Genomic DNA, 15156 nt, shown 5'->3' with positions numbered 1-15156 from the left:
GCTCAGTCAGTTAAGCTCAACTCTTGACTTTGGCTCAGGTCATCAATTCACGGTTTGTGAGATTGAGCCCCATGTCAGGCTCTGTACTGATAGCATGGAATCTGCTTGGGATTCTCTTTCTGCCCCTCCCCCACTCATTCTCACCACCCCCCCAAATAAATATACTTGAAAAAAGAAAAAAAGCAACAGTAATTGTTCTGCAGTGGTAGAACAGGAAGAAAGTCACTCCACTAGCTGCAACATAAGCAGGTAGGAAGAAATAAGCTAAGATTTTAAAGAACTGCCTGAAGAATTTTAGGGCCTCATACTGTTTAAAATACTAAGTGCATCTGACTCAAAGAAATGAAACAGTACTAATATGAAAAATATATGATGGAGAAAAAATTCCTTTTTTACAGATGTAACCTACCAAACCTTCCTCAAGGTAAAACAAATAACCTGAATAGTTCTGTATCTACAAATAAACTGAAATTGTAGTTAAAAACCTTCCCAATTAGGAAAACTTCAGGTCATTATGGCTTCACTGGTGTATTCTAGTTAAAGAAAAAATAATACCAATTCTACATAAAATTTTTTACACAAAAAGTGAACGAGAGAAAAGTTTTTGTTTTCTGTTTTTAAGAGGGAAAAGTTTCTAACTCATTCACTTATGTGATATCACAACCAGACAGGAATTACAAAGAAAACCACTGACCAATAACCCTTACAAAAACTCTAAACAAAATTTTATCAAATGAAACCCAGCAATACATTAAAAGAGGATAACATGTCACAAACAAGTGGGGCTTATTCCAGGAATGCAGGGCTGGCTTAACACTTAAAAAAAAAAATTTTTTTTTTAATGTTTTTTAAGTAATCTCTACCCCTCAACATGGGGCTTGAACGCATGACCACAAGATCAAGAACACACGCTCCACCAACAGAGCCACCAGGTGCCCTCTTATGATCTTCTTAGTAACATTTTTTCTCTAGCTTATTGTAAGAATACAATATATAATACATATGACATACAAAATGTGTGCTAGTCAACTATGTTATTGGTAAGGCTCTTGGTCAACTGTAGGCTATTAATAGTTAAGTTTGGGGGGAGTCAAAAGTCATATGAGGATTCTCCACTGTGAGAGAGGTTGGTACCCCTGACCCACCCCCTGTTGTGCAAGGATCAACTGTACATGGATACTGTGGATGGCATCACCTACTACACTATTCAGAATCTCCCGTACGAAGTTCCTCCAGAGACATTTTAGAATGAAGTATCAAGAAAACCTCTGTTTCTTCTAAGGAAATGTGTAGGTATTGTTTTGCCTCTCACAAACTGAATTTTATAACTGATCATGCTTCTGATTTGCTTTGGCAAATTTTATTAATTATATAGGACATAGCTGTTTGCATATCTAATAACTCTGGCCTTATCTTCTCATTCTACTTGTATTTTCCCAAATTTCAAGATTTTATTCTTATTTTTCTATACTGTTTTATTATCATTTTTTTTTCTTAATGTTTATTTTTTTAGAGAGACAGAGCGAGAGGCAGAGTGCGAGCAAGGGAGGGGCAGAGAGAGAAAGAGAGACACAGAATCCAAAGCAGGCTCTAGGCTCTGAGCTGTCAGCACAGAGCCCGACGTGGGGCTCAAACCCACAAGCTGGAGATCATGACCTGAGCCGAAGTCAGATGCCTAACTGATTGAGCCACTCAGGCGCCCCTTACTATTCATTTTCTTGGGCAACCTTAATTTCTTTGTGGAAAAGGATAAGCTGTAAAAGTTTTAATAAATGCCATAACCACCTTGTATTTGGGGTATGTGTTTATTTACCTGGGTAAACAAAGTGGTTTTTTGTCCAGAGATGACTTTTAATGTTTGTTGCCCTTGTGCAGAAGATGTGCTGACTCCCAGCGTTCCTTGGACCACTGACCCAGTAGTCAGCTGTTTTCCAGATGTCTGGGGTGATGGCTGACCAACTAAAAATGTGCCCTAGAAACAAATAAAGACCTACTCAGTAATTATTAAGTTCAAATGACTTGTCCTGACCCTTTCAATCAGAAGGTCCCATGTTACAAGCTACAATGCCCCCCTTGAATTCTCCAACTCAGCCAAAATAATTGTAAGGAACGGCTCTGCTCTCAGGGTCCCTCCCAAAAGCTCTCCCCACTTTTAGAACTCTGCACAGTAGGTGTGGAGCAGGCTGCTTAAAAACTCAAGTTTTACAACCGAGTCTTTAAATCTGGATTTAATTTTCAAGATTCATAACTATCCATCCTTAGTAAGAACATTGAGAACAAAAATTCTTAAAGAGGAGTCAAGACTCTAGCAATGAAGGGAAAGAAAGTAGAAACTTGTTCCTAATCATGAATCCAACCTAACTCCAAATACCTTAACTTGATAGTACCTCTTTGGTTACTCCCTTCTAAGAGAAAATTTTCAACTGCACATGAACACTACTCACTAACTCATGGATTTGGAAGGCAAAAGCATAGGAAAAATCTTTCTTTGAGTCAGAAAGATCTGGGTTTAAATCCAAATTCTATCATTGGCTTAGCAGAGACATCTTGGGAAAGTTACTTAAGTCTTTCTGAATGTCTAGGACCTCTTGTCTCAACATAAAACAAGCCCAAAATAATATAGATTCATAACATAGCTAAAATGTTAGTATTGACTCCTGATCCCAGAGATGTAAAGATAAATCCACTATAATTAAAGGCAGTTATTAAGGAACCAAAGGATTTAAAAGACACCAGTCACAAACGATCAGACCTGAGGCGTTTGCTTTAGGATATAAGATGTGTAAGTCAGGTGCTGGGATATCCCTCCAGGGCCTGCAGGGCTCTGAGTTCCTCCTGTTCCTCCTCCTCCACCTCCGCTGCCACCGCCGCTGCCACCGCTGCCTCCGCCACTACCACTGCCCGCAGCTGAGCCAGACTGGAGGTCTGAAAATACAATGAAATGACAGCAACATCAGAAAAGGTATTAAGAGGCTTAACAGAAAGATAGATGAGCCCAGAGGGATGTTTCCCTTACAGCGACATTCTTTCCCTTTTCTATTTTCTCCTTTCTTTTCTGTAATGTATCTATTCTGTGACAAGAGTGAGAAGAACATCCTAGAACTGAAGACTGATCTACTTCCAACTGAAGGACAGTTGACTAGTTCAGCTCTCGGTACAATGAAGAACTTAACTTTAACAAGAGTTTTGACTTAGTGTGGGACATCAAGAAAGTGTGATAGTGACATTTCTAACCAAGTGCTGACTGGAATGTGCTCAGAGAAGTGCTTATAAACATTCTGGCATCTCATTTGATTTCAGTGAAACTGCTGGAATTTAGTGTAATTTTACAGTACCTTTTCTGTTGCCCTCTGCCCCAGAAAAAACTGATTTTCTTCACATTTATAATGACTCCAGGGCCCCATTTTTTTTTTCCTTTTAAAATTCTACTTTAAAGCCTTTGAATTTTTTTTTACTTCCCACTTGGTGACATAATATATACAAACTAAAACCTAAATAGCTCTCTGGGTGAATTGTGGAATACTCACATTGTCCTTTTCTTACATATCTTTTATATACTACAGCTTAAGTAGGAGGAAAAAATGCCAGGGTGAGAGAGCAGAAATCACCCATTATAGTTAGTGAACAAAATGGTGACTAGCTCACACACTACATTTTGGCAAGAGTGGCTAATTTTTAGTGAACCTATTATACCAATTATACTTGGGGGGGGAGGGGCTTTTAAATCTTATTTAACATAATTTGTCAAACTGGCTTACATACAACACCCAGTGCTCATCCCAACAAGGACCCTCCTCAATGCCCATCACCCACTTTCCCCTCTTCCCTTGCACCATCAACCCTCAGTTTGTTCTCTGTATTTAAGAGTCTCTTATGGTTTGTCTCCCTTCCTGTTTGTTAACTATTTTTTTCCCCTTCCCTTCTTCCATGGTGTTCTGTTAAGTTTCTCAAGATCCACATATGAGTGAAAACATATATCTTTCTCTGACTTATTTCACTTAGCATAATACCCTCCAGTTCTATCCACAATGCTGCAAATGGCATGATTTTATTCTTTCTCATTGCCAAGTAGTATTGCATTGTATATATAAACCACATCTTCTTTATCCATTCATAAGTTGATGGACAGTTAGGCTCTTTCCATAATTTAGCTACTGTTGAAAGTGCTGCTATAAACATTGGGGTACAAGTGCCCCTATGTATCAGCACTCCCGTATCCCTTGGGTAAATTCCCAGCAGTGCTATTGCTGGGTCACAGGGTAGTTCTCTTTTTAATTTTTTGAGGAACCTCCACACTGTTTTCCAGAGCAGCTGCACCAGTTTGCATTCCCACCAACAGTGCAAAAAGGTTCCTGTTTCTCCACATACTCACCAGCATCTATAGTCTCCTGATTTGTTCATGTTAGCCACTCTGACCGGTGTGAGGTTATACCAATTTTACTTCTGATTGAGAGGGAAATAATTCCCTTTACCCTTTCCTTTCCCACACCAAATTGTTTTCTCTATATGTCAAAACAAAAGTTTGTCAATCTAGATAAACCACCTGATTTCCTTGGGGTTTTAAGGCTTGTACACTAAGGCTGACTCTCTATTTCTCTTTCCATCTCCAAACCTAGCAAACTTAACATGCACATCTAAATAATGGCAGGCAGAGACACTTGATTCCACTCCTATTCCTATCCCCTCCAAAATAAATATAGGCTCTCAGCTAACTTCTCCACAGGTGTCACATTTCTAGATATCACTGAAAAGGAAGAACTCTTTTTTGTTTACAGTTCACATGGACAGGTTTCTCTCAACACACCTTCAGTAGCCATATCTCTCCAATGTACTTTGTATCTGATCCCAAACTCTGAGCAGATAAATGCAAAATAACAGTATCACCTCCTAGGACTACGATCATTTAAGCCTACTTCTAGTTAAATTATATGTATGTTTTAAATCCATGTGGGCAAATACTACCATCATACCATCAAATACTACCATCATACACAGAGCTATGGAAATGCTTCCTGAAACAGGTAAGAGCTGCCCCTGGGTGGGTGAAATGAACATACCCAGAAGCCCAAGAACCAAAGATTTAATGATGGACTAACTAGCATTGTTGGTAGCTCGTAGGATGGCTCCTTGAGGGATCAGCAGCAGTTTTCCTTTTCCTGAAGGGTTCTTGCTGTTCGTTGTAAGGTAGAGTTTGGTGCCAGGAGGCAAATTTGCCAAGTTGGCCAGATTAGTGGCTGGTAGCTGTAATGTTGCCATTACTAAAATGGTAAAGGGGAAAAGGAAAAAAAAAAAAAAAGGAAAGACAGTTATGATAAATTTGAACTGAGGTCAATGCTATCTCTAAAATTAAAACGACGTAGTAAGATACTTACTGAAAAACATAAACAGTAAACTCTACAGTTTTCTTAAATACACAAGGTGGACAGTCTTAAATATCTTGCTACCTAAAAAATAATCTATATACTAGAAGAGCTTGCTGTAAACTAGAAAGGAGTATTTGTACATAAACAGGGTGACCATATGTCCCAGTTTGCCCAGAACAGTTCCAGTTTATACCTGTGTCCCAATGATTATTAATAGTAATTCCTGGGGCGCCTGGGGGGCTCAGTCGGTTAAGCCTCCGACTTTGGCTCAGGTCATGATCTCGTGGTCCGTGAGTTCGAGCCCCGGGTCAGGCTCTGTGCTGACAGCTCACAGCCTGGAGCCTGTTTCAGATTCTGTGTCTCCTTCTCTCTCTGACCCTCCCCCGTTCATGCTCTGTCTCTCCCTGTCTCAAAAATAAATAAACGTTAAAAAAAAAAAAATTAAAAAAAAAAAATAGTAACTCTTTTTACTCTCACAAGTACTATAGTTTAGACAGTCAATGAAATAATCACCTTATTTATGGATGAATATATATTTCCTCCCAATTGTTTAAAGCCCCTTCAATCAATTGCTAGTGATGAATGAATCTACTGATTTGAAACTAGACTTCTTATCTCTCTCACTTTCTAAGAACTAAGAAAATGCCACAGTTAACAACTGGCACATATACTATGAAACTATAATTCAGCTTTTTAAAAATTTTTTTTTTTTTCAACGTTTATTTATTTTTGGGACAGAGAGAGACAGAGCACGAACGGGGGAGGGGCAGAGAGAGAGGGAGACACAGAATTGGAAACAGGCTCCAGGCTCTGAGCCATCAGCCCAGAGCCCGACGCGGGGCTCGAACTCACGGACCGCGAGATCGTGACCTGGCTGAAGTCGGACGCTTAACCGACTGCGCCACCCAGGCGCCCCTATAATTCAGCTTTTTAAAGTCTTACCTATGTCAAAGAGCTTTCGCTTATCCCTTAGAATTTACTTCTCGATGCACAGGGCTGTAAGCCTTTAAATGAGATTCTTAAATGGAGACTTACACATCAAAACTTCTGCAAATGCTCTGAATCCAAATCCCCACAAAATGAAGCATACAGAACCATGTGAGTCACCAGAGGCAAAGGACTCTCATGGCCTCCTCCAGCCTGCTGGACTAGTCCTCCTTCTCATTACTACTTCACTGTGCAAGGTTTGGGCAACCAAGAACCTAGAAGCTGCCCCAAAACATCAGGGACTGATATTAAAACTGAGTGCCATTATCTCTCCACTACTGCCAGAACTAATCCCACTTTACACCATATGCATCTCAGCAAACCTCTCTGGTCTGTCACCCGTACCTGGAAGTCCAGCCCCAAACTGCTCTCCATTCCTGATCTGAGTCCACCTTCTCAGGCCCTCCTCCTCCCCCATCTCTTTCACCAAGCCCCCAGGAATTCCTGCTGTGGTCAATTACACCCTTTGTGGTCAATTACACCCTTTAGAATCTCCACCTCTTTCAACCTTAATGTCTTTTTGTGTAACTAAACACTAAAAGTCCTCTGAAGATAGGACTTCCTCGCAGCCCCTTAGCTAAAAGCTGTTTTTTTGTTTTTTAATCTTACCTCAGTGTATGAGGGCCAGGACTAGAAGAGACGCCTTTTTGCTCTCCAGTTTGGCTTTCAGACCATTACCACCCCTCATTCCAGAGGAAAAACCTGCTGGCTCCTGTTAGGATCATGCATGGCTCTACCACCTTACCCCTTGCTTTTCTACTCTCATTTACTGAACCCCTAGTCACTTCCCCTCACTTGCTAAAGACTGACTCCTGACTCAGTCTTGCTGTATGCCAACAACTGTCATCCTCAGTGACAGCACTGCAGATGACCTGTTTAATTCTCTGGCTTCTCAGGTACTTCATTTTCTAAACTCCCAAGATCATTTCTTCCAATCTATCTCAAGCACTCTTTTTTAAGGCTACAAAGGGACTTTGTCATCACCAGCAATTCATCACCTCTGAAATCTTTATTTTGGACATCTACTACCTTCTTTTCTTCTTTCTTATGAATCTTTTATATTTATTTTTTATATTTTTTCAAGTGTATTTATTTTGGGGGGGGGAGGGGGGACAGGGAAAGAGAGAGAGAGAGAGAGAGGGAGGGAGGGAGGGAGAGAGTAGAAGGGAACAGGAGGGAGGGGAGGGAGAGGGACAAGGAGAGAGAGAGAAAGAGAGAAAATCCCAAGCAGGCTCCACACTGTCAGGGCAGAACCTGCTTGAACTCATGAACTGTGAGATCATGACCTGAGCCAAAATCAAGGGTTGGTACTATAACCATCTGAGCCACCCAGGTGCCCCTATTTTATTTTGAATATATAAAGTTGTTTCTGGAATTAGTTTTGGGTTTTTTTTTTAAGATTTTATTTTTACATAATCTCTACACCAAACGTGGGGCTCAAACTCACAACTCCGAGATCGAGTCACATGCTGTACCAACTGAGCCAGCCAAGCACCCCTATTATTTAGTTTTTAAGTTTTCTTTTTTTAATTTAATTTTTTTATTCAAGTACAATTAACATATAGCATGAGCTTCAGGTATACAATATAATGATACATCAGTATCTCAAAATGCTGATAAATGACCATCCCAAGATTTTAAGTCTGAATACAACCCAAAGTGGAGAAAAGGTCAAACAAAAATTATGTCAGACCAGAAAGCAGTTATCAAGAAAAACCCTCTATTTCTATTACTCTTGCTAAAACACACACACACACCCCTCTTAAACTACTTACAGATCTCTACGTAAAATGTTACATGAAGAAGATTAACATATTTTTATATACTCCTTACAGCACTAACCAACAGGTTTTCTTAGAACCAAACACTGAATAAAATCACTAGCAAAGAACAGTTTAGAAAGAGCTGCTGCTGAAAGGGCCCCGCAACAGTATCAGTTACCTGAACCCTGGGATCCACTCTTCTGAGGGCCGGCGGCAGTGACCTGAGCCTTGGTTAAGGCTTGCACCGGCTGAGCAACAATGGTGCCTCCACCTCCGCTCACAATTGCTTTGGCAACTCCTTGGGTCATAACTTGTTTTGGACCAACAGCTTTGGCAACAGAAGAGCTGGCCTTGGCTACAAGGATTTGGCCGCCACTGATTGCTACAGCCTGTTTCACTGCTGAAGGTAAAGTGGACCCAACTGGCACCCCAACGACCTGTTGAAAATAGAGAAGAATCCAGCAGTGCTTCTTCTCAGTCCTTTCAAGGACTCTTCGAACAGAACAGTCACTCTGTTCTAGCAAAAAACAAAGCAAAGTCTTAGCTATGACTTTAATTTAATCCTCTAGAAATGATACCTATGATAGATGTGAAAAACATTTCTCACATTTTGGATAGTATTACAATAAAAAGCTACAGTTTTTGTCTTAACCCCAGCTACTATCTAGAACTTATTTTATGTGTTTTTAATTTAAAAAAACTTAGAAAATACAGAAATACAAAGAAATAATTTTCACTTTTCCAGATATAACCTATTTTTAAATTTTACTTATTTTTATTTTTATTAATTTTTTTTTTTAACATTTATTTATTTTTGAGAGACAGAGAGAGATGGAGTATGAGCAGGGGAGGGGGAGAGAGAGCGGCTGACACAGAATCCAAAGCAGGCTCCAGGCTCTGAGCTGTTATGACAGCACAGAGCCCGATGCGGGGCTCAAATCCACAAACTGTGAGATCATAACCTGAACCAAAGTTGGACGCTTAACCAACTGGGCCACCCAGGCGCCCCATAAATTTTATTTACTTATTTATTTTATTTTATTTAAAAAAATTTTTTTAATGTTTATTTATTTTTGAGACAGAGAGAGACACAGCATGAGCAGGGAAGGGGCAGAGAGAGAGGGAGACACAGAATGTGACGCAGGCTCCAGGCTCCGAGCCGTCAGCACAGAGCCTGATGCGGGGCTCGAACTCACGAACTGTGAGATCATGACCTGAGCCGAAGTCGGACGCTCAACCAACTGAGCCACCCAGGCGCCCCAATTTTATTTATTTTTAAAGTAAACTCTACCCCCAACATGGGGCTCAAAATCACCACCCCAAGACCAAGAGTTGCATGTTCTATCAACTAAGCCAGGCAGATGCCCCAGAAATAACCTCTTGATATTTTTAATGTATTTGCTTCCAACTCTTTTTAATATACATTTTAAAAGATTTTTAAAATATTTATTTATTTTTGAGAGAGACAGAGCATAAGCAGAGGAGGGGCAGAGAGAAAGGGAGACACAGACTCTGAAGCAGGCTCCAGGCTTGAGCAGTTATGACAGCACAGAGCCCAATGCAGGGCTTAAATTCACAGACCATGACATCATGACCTGAGCCTAAGTCGAACACTTAATCAACTGAGCCACCCAGGTGCCCCTTCTTCCAACTGATTTTTAAGAAAAGTCATCTTTTTCTAAATACTTCTAATTTTTCATTTCCTTAAAGGTCAACATTTGGTTAAAAGGTCTAAGCAAGAATATTTTTTTAAAAGACCCAATACCCAAATTATGAAAGTTGAAAATATCTGGTTCTGAAAATATTATAAAGTGAACTCTTTCAAGTAAGAAAATACCACAGAACTCTTCAGACAAAGTCAATAGAGGATGTTAAATTACAAGAAACAATTCAATTAATGGTAAATTGGGTCAGGGTTTCCACTTCCCAGTTCTTTATTTCATAAAAAAGAACTTCTCACCAGGAACTAGTTGCAAAGAGTCTTTTACAAGATTAAAAGAATACCCAAAGACCTGCTCTCTAAAAGTGAAAATGAGAAAGCATAAGTCCTTCTCACCCATCAGATTGGAGTCAAAAACTTTAAAGTCTGATAACACCGAGAAGTGGCTAAAGGGTCTGGGGAAATAGGAACATCTATCTGTTCCCTGATGAAAGAAAAGTAAGTTTGTACAGCCACTCCAGAGAGGTACTGGCATATCCACTAAAATTGAAAATTCACATACTCCATGTTGTAACAATTCTACTTTTAGAAATATATCCTAGAGAAATCTTAGACACGTGCTCAAGGGAACATAATGTCCAAGATAGCATTATTTATAATTACAAAAAACTGTCAACAAACTTAATACCTATAACATGTAGCAACATACTTAATGTCTACAGGTAGAGTAATGGATAAACTGTGGTATAAGACAGACAATGGAATAGCATACACTAGAACTACATGTATCAGCATCAACAGACTGACAGTACAAATCCTGAATGGAAGGGGAGCTGAAGAAAAACAGAATATATATATAAAAATATATTTTACGTAAATCTTCAAAATATACAACATTACATGTTATTTATGGCTATGGATTTATGCAATACAAAGTATGAACTCGAAAGCTACACATTCACATTCATGATAGTGTTGCTCTGGGGAAGAACAAAGTGGACTTCAACTCTGTCATGTTTTACTAGGAGAAAATATGAGATGAAATAAATATGAACGTGTTAATTTGGGGTGGAGGATACATGGGTATTGATTATATCCTTGTATTTTACTGAAATTTTAGCATCTTTTTTCAACTAAAAATAACAGGATTACCTAAGATAAATGATAAACATGCAACTGATGAATGAAACTTTTAAGTTAAATAATTAATAAATCATACATGGTTTCTTTTCAAAGAATGTGAATACAGTAAAACACACTGGCCACATGCTTGGACAGTATGACTGATGTGAAGAAAACGGTCCCCTAATCAAGTGTTATAAATCACCGTGTAACTGGGGCGCCTGGGTGGCACAGTCGGTTAAGCGTCCGACTTCAGCCAGGTCACGATCTCGCGGTCCGTGAGTTCGAGCCCCGCGTCAGGCTCTGGGCTGATGGCTCAGAGCCTGGAGCCTGTTTCCGATTCTGTGTCTCCCTCTCTCTCTGCCCCTCCCCCGTTCATGCTCTGTCTCTCTCTGTCCCAAAAATAAATAAACGTTGAAAAAAAATTAAAAAAAAAAAATCACCGTGTAACAAAGAACAAAGAGTACAGGACTTTATAAGCAGTCAGACCTGGTCTCCCAGTTTTGTTCCACTAGTTTGTAGCTGGAAAAGTTATTTAATGTTTGTGAGCTTTAGCCTTAGACAACTCATTTATAAAACATGGATAAGATCATGAGGCATAAATGAGGATAAGTTTATCAAATGCCTAGCCAGTATGATGAACACAGTAAATGATAGCTGCTGCTCCCCATGGCACTCGTTATAATTAACTGAAGAACAGTAATCTATGAGGCTACATGGAGATGCAAAGGATAGAGAGTGCCAAATGGATAAGCATTTGGCTAGGGCAGAGGACCTTAGTCTTAAATCCTAGACTCATTTAGTCAAACAGAAATTAAAGTATATACCAGGTGGTATCTGCTTTAAAATATCCTAGAAAGAGAAATAAGATTAGCAAAATGTTGATAATTGTTGAAACTGGGTAATGGGCATTATAGGATTCATTACAAAAGTCTCTCCACTTTCATGTAAGTTTAAGGCAGGATGGAAAGGAAGGATGGAAAGGAAGGATGGAAAGGAAGAAGAAAAGACTCAAAGACTCAACAGGGAAAAGCAAGTTAACTTAGAGAAGAAAAATCCTCCCAGCTATACTGGCGTGGTTAAAACAATCCAGATCTCTCTACTCTGACTGTATAAGCCTCATTCTGAATGCAACATGGAGTGTCGCTGTGGCCAGAGCTGGGCATAGTCACTTCCCCTACAGATGTGGAAGTATAAACTCTTTTTATTAATCAGCTTTTTTTTTAAAGTTTATTTATTTATTTTGAGAGTGAGCAAGCACATGAGCAAGCAGGGGAGGGGCAGAGAGAGAGGGAGAGAGAGAATCTCAAGCATGTTCCACATTGTCAGCGCAGAGCCCAAAGCAGAGCTTGAACCCAGAAACCATGAGATCATAACCTGAGGTGAAACCAAGAGTCAGATGCTCAACTGAGCCACTCAGGCACCCCAATCAAGAACTTTTCTGTGTATTTATGGAAAAAAAAGTTTCTTAACATAGGAAAACATTTTTGGAATACGGCACAAAGTGCCAGTTGAATCCCAATATCCATTCTTGTTTTCTCTCTCATAGTAAGAGAGCCCCCAGTTTTTAGCTATGTGGACATGGCCACATAGAATATTTCCCAGCCTAGGGCTGGTCTTCTGATTTCTGGCTAAAAGAATAGGAAGAGAAGTGATGAGTGCAAATTTTGGGTTATGCCTCCTTACACCTCCTTTTCTCTTCCTGTTGGCCAGAAATGCAAACATGATGGCATGAGATAAAATGGTTATCTTATTAGCCCATAACCTGAGAACCAAATTTTGAGAATGGCAGAGCAACAAGACATGAATGTCTAGATTCTTGATGACTGTCGAAGCAACATACTAGAACTGCCTAGTGGTCTTTTATGAGTGAGACAAAAACTTAGGCTTCTGGTTTTTGTATTTCTCTTTTATAGTAGTCAAACTTTTTTTCCCAAGACAAGAGTCTTCACATTTCCTGAATATATCAAATTTAATAATTCACTGCATGAACTAAATTACACATCATCTATTTTCATGTTCCTTTTTTAATTTTTTAAAATGTTTATTATTGGGGCGCCTGGGTGGCGCAGTCGGTTAAGCGTCCGACTTCAGCCAGGTCACGATCTCGCGGTCCGGGAGTTCGAGCCCCGCGTCGGGCTCTGGGCTGATGGCTCAGAGCCTGGAGCCTGTTTCCGATTCTGTGTCTCCCTCTCTCTCTGCCCCTCCCCCGTTCATGCTCTGTCTCTCTCTGTCCCAAAAATAAATAAACGTTGAAAAAAAAAAAATTTAAAAAAAAAAAAAAATAAATAAATAAAATGTTTATTATTTTTGAGAGAGAGAGAGAGAGAGAGACAGAGCATGAGCAGGGGAAAGGGCAGTGAGAGAGGGAGACACAGAATCTGAAGCAGGCTCCAGGCTCTGAGCTGGCAGCACAGAGCCCAACATGGGGCTCGAACCTATGAGCCTTCAAGCTGTGAGATCATGACCCGAGCCAAAGTCGGCCGCCTAACCGACTGAGCCACCCAGGCGCCCCTATTTTCGTGTTCCTAAACCAACAAAGAAAGCAAAAAAATCTTAAAGGAAAACATATGGATTGGACCTATTTTCTTTTCTAAAACTCCATGCATCTTAACTTGCTTTTCTCAGCTGTATCAACCTCTATTCTCACTCAACGGCTTCAAAATTTCCAGGATATGACATATGTAATCTCTCCCAAGAGCTAAATAAAATGTGGTATCCCAAGTTGGCCACAGGAGGGCAGTTTTGATTAGCAGAGCTTATCCACTAGGAGCATACCACTGGCAAGATTAGCACCCCCCAACTCCCCCCATCTTGTTTGAAAAAAGAGAGAATGAGGAAGTCTGGAATTCTACTGGGGAAAATCCTACTCACAGCTGTCTACAGACATCATAAGGAAGACTCTTAAGTAGGTCACTATAACCTCAAATTAGTTTTTCTTTCTTTTTTTTTTTTTTAACAATATAACACTTTGGCCTAGAACGTGAACTTTTCCCATTCACAACACTTCTCTCTGCATTCCTAACTTCCTTTAGTGTCACAAAGCAGACACCCTTTGTTCTATATTGTTGTAAATATTTCACTTTGATTCATGCTGATTCAGTGTTTTTGTTTGTGCTCTGTACAGACCTTTGCAAGTCAGAATTTACTTTAACAACCAGAAAGTAAGGATTCTATGTATGCAATTTTCTCTCCAGACACTGAAGAGTATGGCCAATTATGATTTAGTACTTAATGATAAGTACATGGTACTCCTGCACATTTACATAGGATTTGTCCGTAGTCATTTAAGCTACTATCATTTATTAAGCGCTTGCTCTGTGCTAAGTCCTTCATGTACAATGGTTTCTAATTCTCCTATAACTCTGAAAGGCAGAGGAGGGTATTACTCCCTTTTACTAGACGAAAAAACAAAGTTTAGGAAGACAAACCTGCCCAGGTCACTCACACAAGCAAGGAGTAGCTGAGATCTGGAAAAGGCTCTAACTCCAAAGCTCACATTCTTTTTACTATGCCACACTGGTTCTTTCTCACACGAACCCACTAAGTACTTAGCTGTCCCTTAAAACAGCACCTCTCTACTTTCATGAAAAAAGATAAGCTGTATTTATATTGGGCCAAGGTTGAATGGAAGGTAAAGCAGTATCATTTTGCTCACGCTTCTGCTTTCTGGGCAGGCATAGTTTCTGGGCAGGCACTTCAGCAATAACCAGGGACAGTCTGTACTTGCAGACAGCTCCTTATCTGGAGTCCAAAGCATACACTAAATTTCCTAGGTAAACAGGAAACGTCTTTTCTCACGGTCTTCTGCTTTTGCGCATTTCTTTCACACTCTTCTATGCCTTTTTCAGGTGCCCTTAAACTCTATTCGGGGCGTTCTAGCACAAACCCATCCATTTTTTCTTAGTTCTGCATTGCCATTAAGTAGGTGGCAATGTGACAAGAAAGCCAATACAGTTGTTCAGCAACACAGAGGAGTGGATTTGCAAACTGCAAAGTGTAAAAAAGTGAAACTAATTTGCTCGGAGCTTCTGAGCATAAACAGCAATGCTATATTGACTCAAAAACCTAAATCAGACATTCCATGTATCTTTGGTGAAGCAAATTAGATTCTGAAGAACATGTAAAATGTGTCTGAGTAACAAGCCCAAATAATAGTAACAGAAAGGACTTTGCCAAAAGGCTTGCCCCTAAGGCCAAAAAAATGGAGCACTGGGAAGCAGTTGGGGGTGCCTGTCTTCGTGATTCTGGCTAGAGAAGC

At 39.9% G+C, this 15156-nt stretch overlaps 1 protein-coding gene across 4 annotated transcripts in view; it reads right to left on the bottom strand.

Moving 5' to 3' along the window:
* The window catches only part of YEATS2 (YEATS domain containing 2), a 117497-nt gene that overhangs the window by 30300 nt on the left and 72041 nt on the right, over positions 1-15156 (bottom strand). For all 4 annotated transcript variants that reach the window (XM_030329024.1, XM_030329023.1, XM_030329021.1 and 1 more), the window contains exons 16-19: positions 8292-8550; positions 5097-5258; positions 2753-2925; positions 1814-1972 (exon numbers count right to left, since the gene is read on the bottom strand). In XM_030329024.1, the coding sequence (XP_030184884.1) occupies positions 1814-1972; positions 2753-2925; positions 5097-5258; positions 8292-8550 (753 nt within the window). The remainder of the gene's footprint in view (positions 1-1813; positions 1973-2752; positions 2926-5096; positions 5259-8291; positions 8551-15156) is intronic.

This window comes from Lynx canadensis, chromosome C2, assembly GCF_007474595.2.
Source record: "Lynx canadensis isolate LIC74 chromosome C2, mLynCan4.pri.v2, whole genome shotgun sequence".
In the NCBI taxonomy this organism is placed as follows: Eukaryota; Metazoa; Chordata; class Mammalia; order Carnivora; family Felidae; genus Lynx; species Lynx canadensis.
Note: the sequence above shows the minus strand (reverse complement) of the source record. Positions and strands in the feature narration are given on the sequence as shown.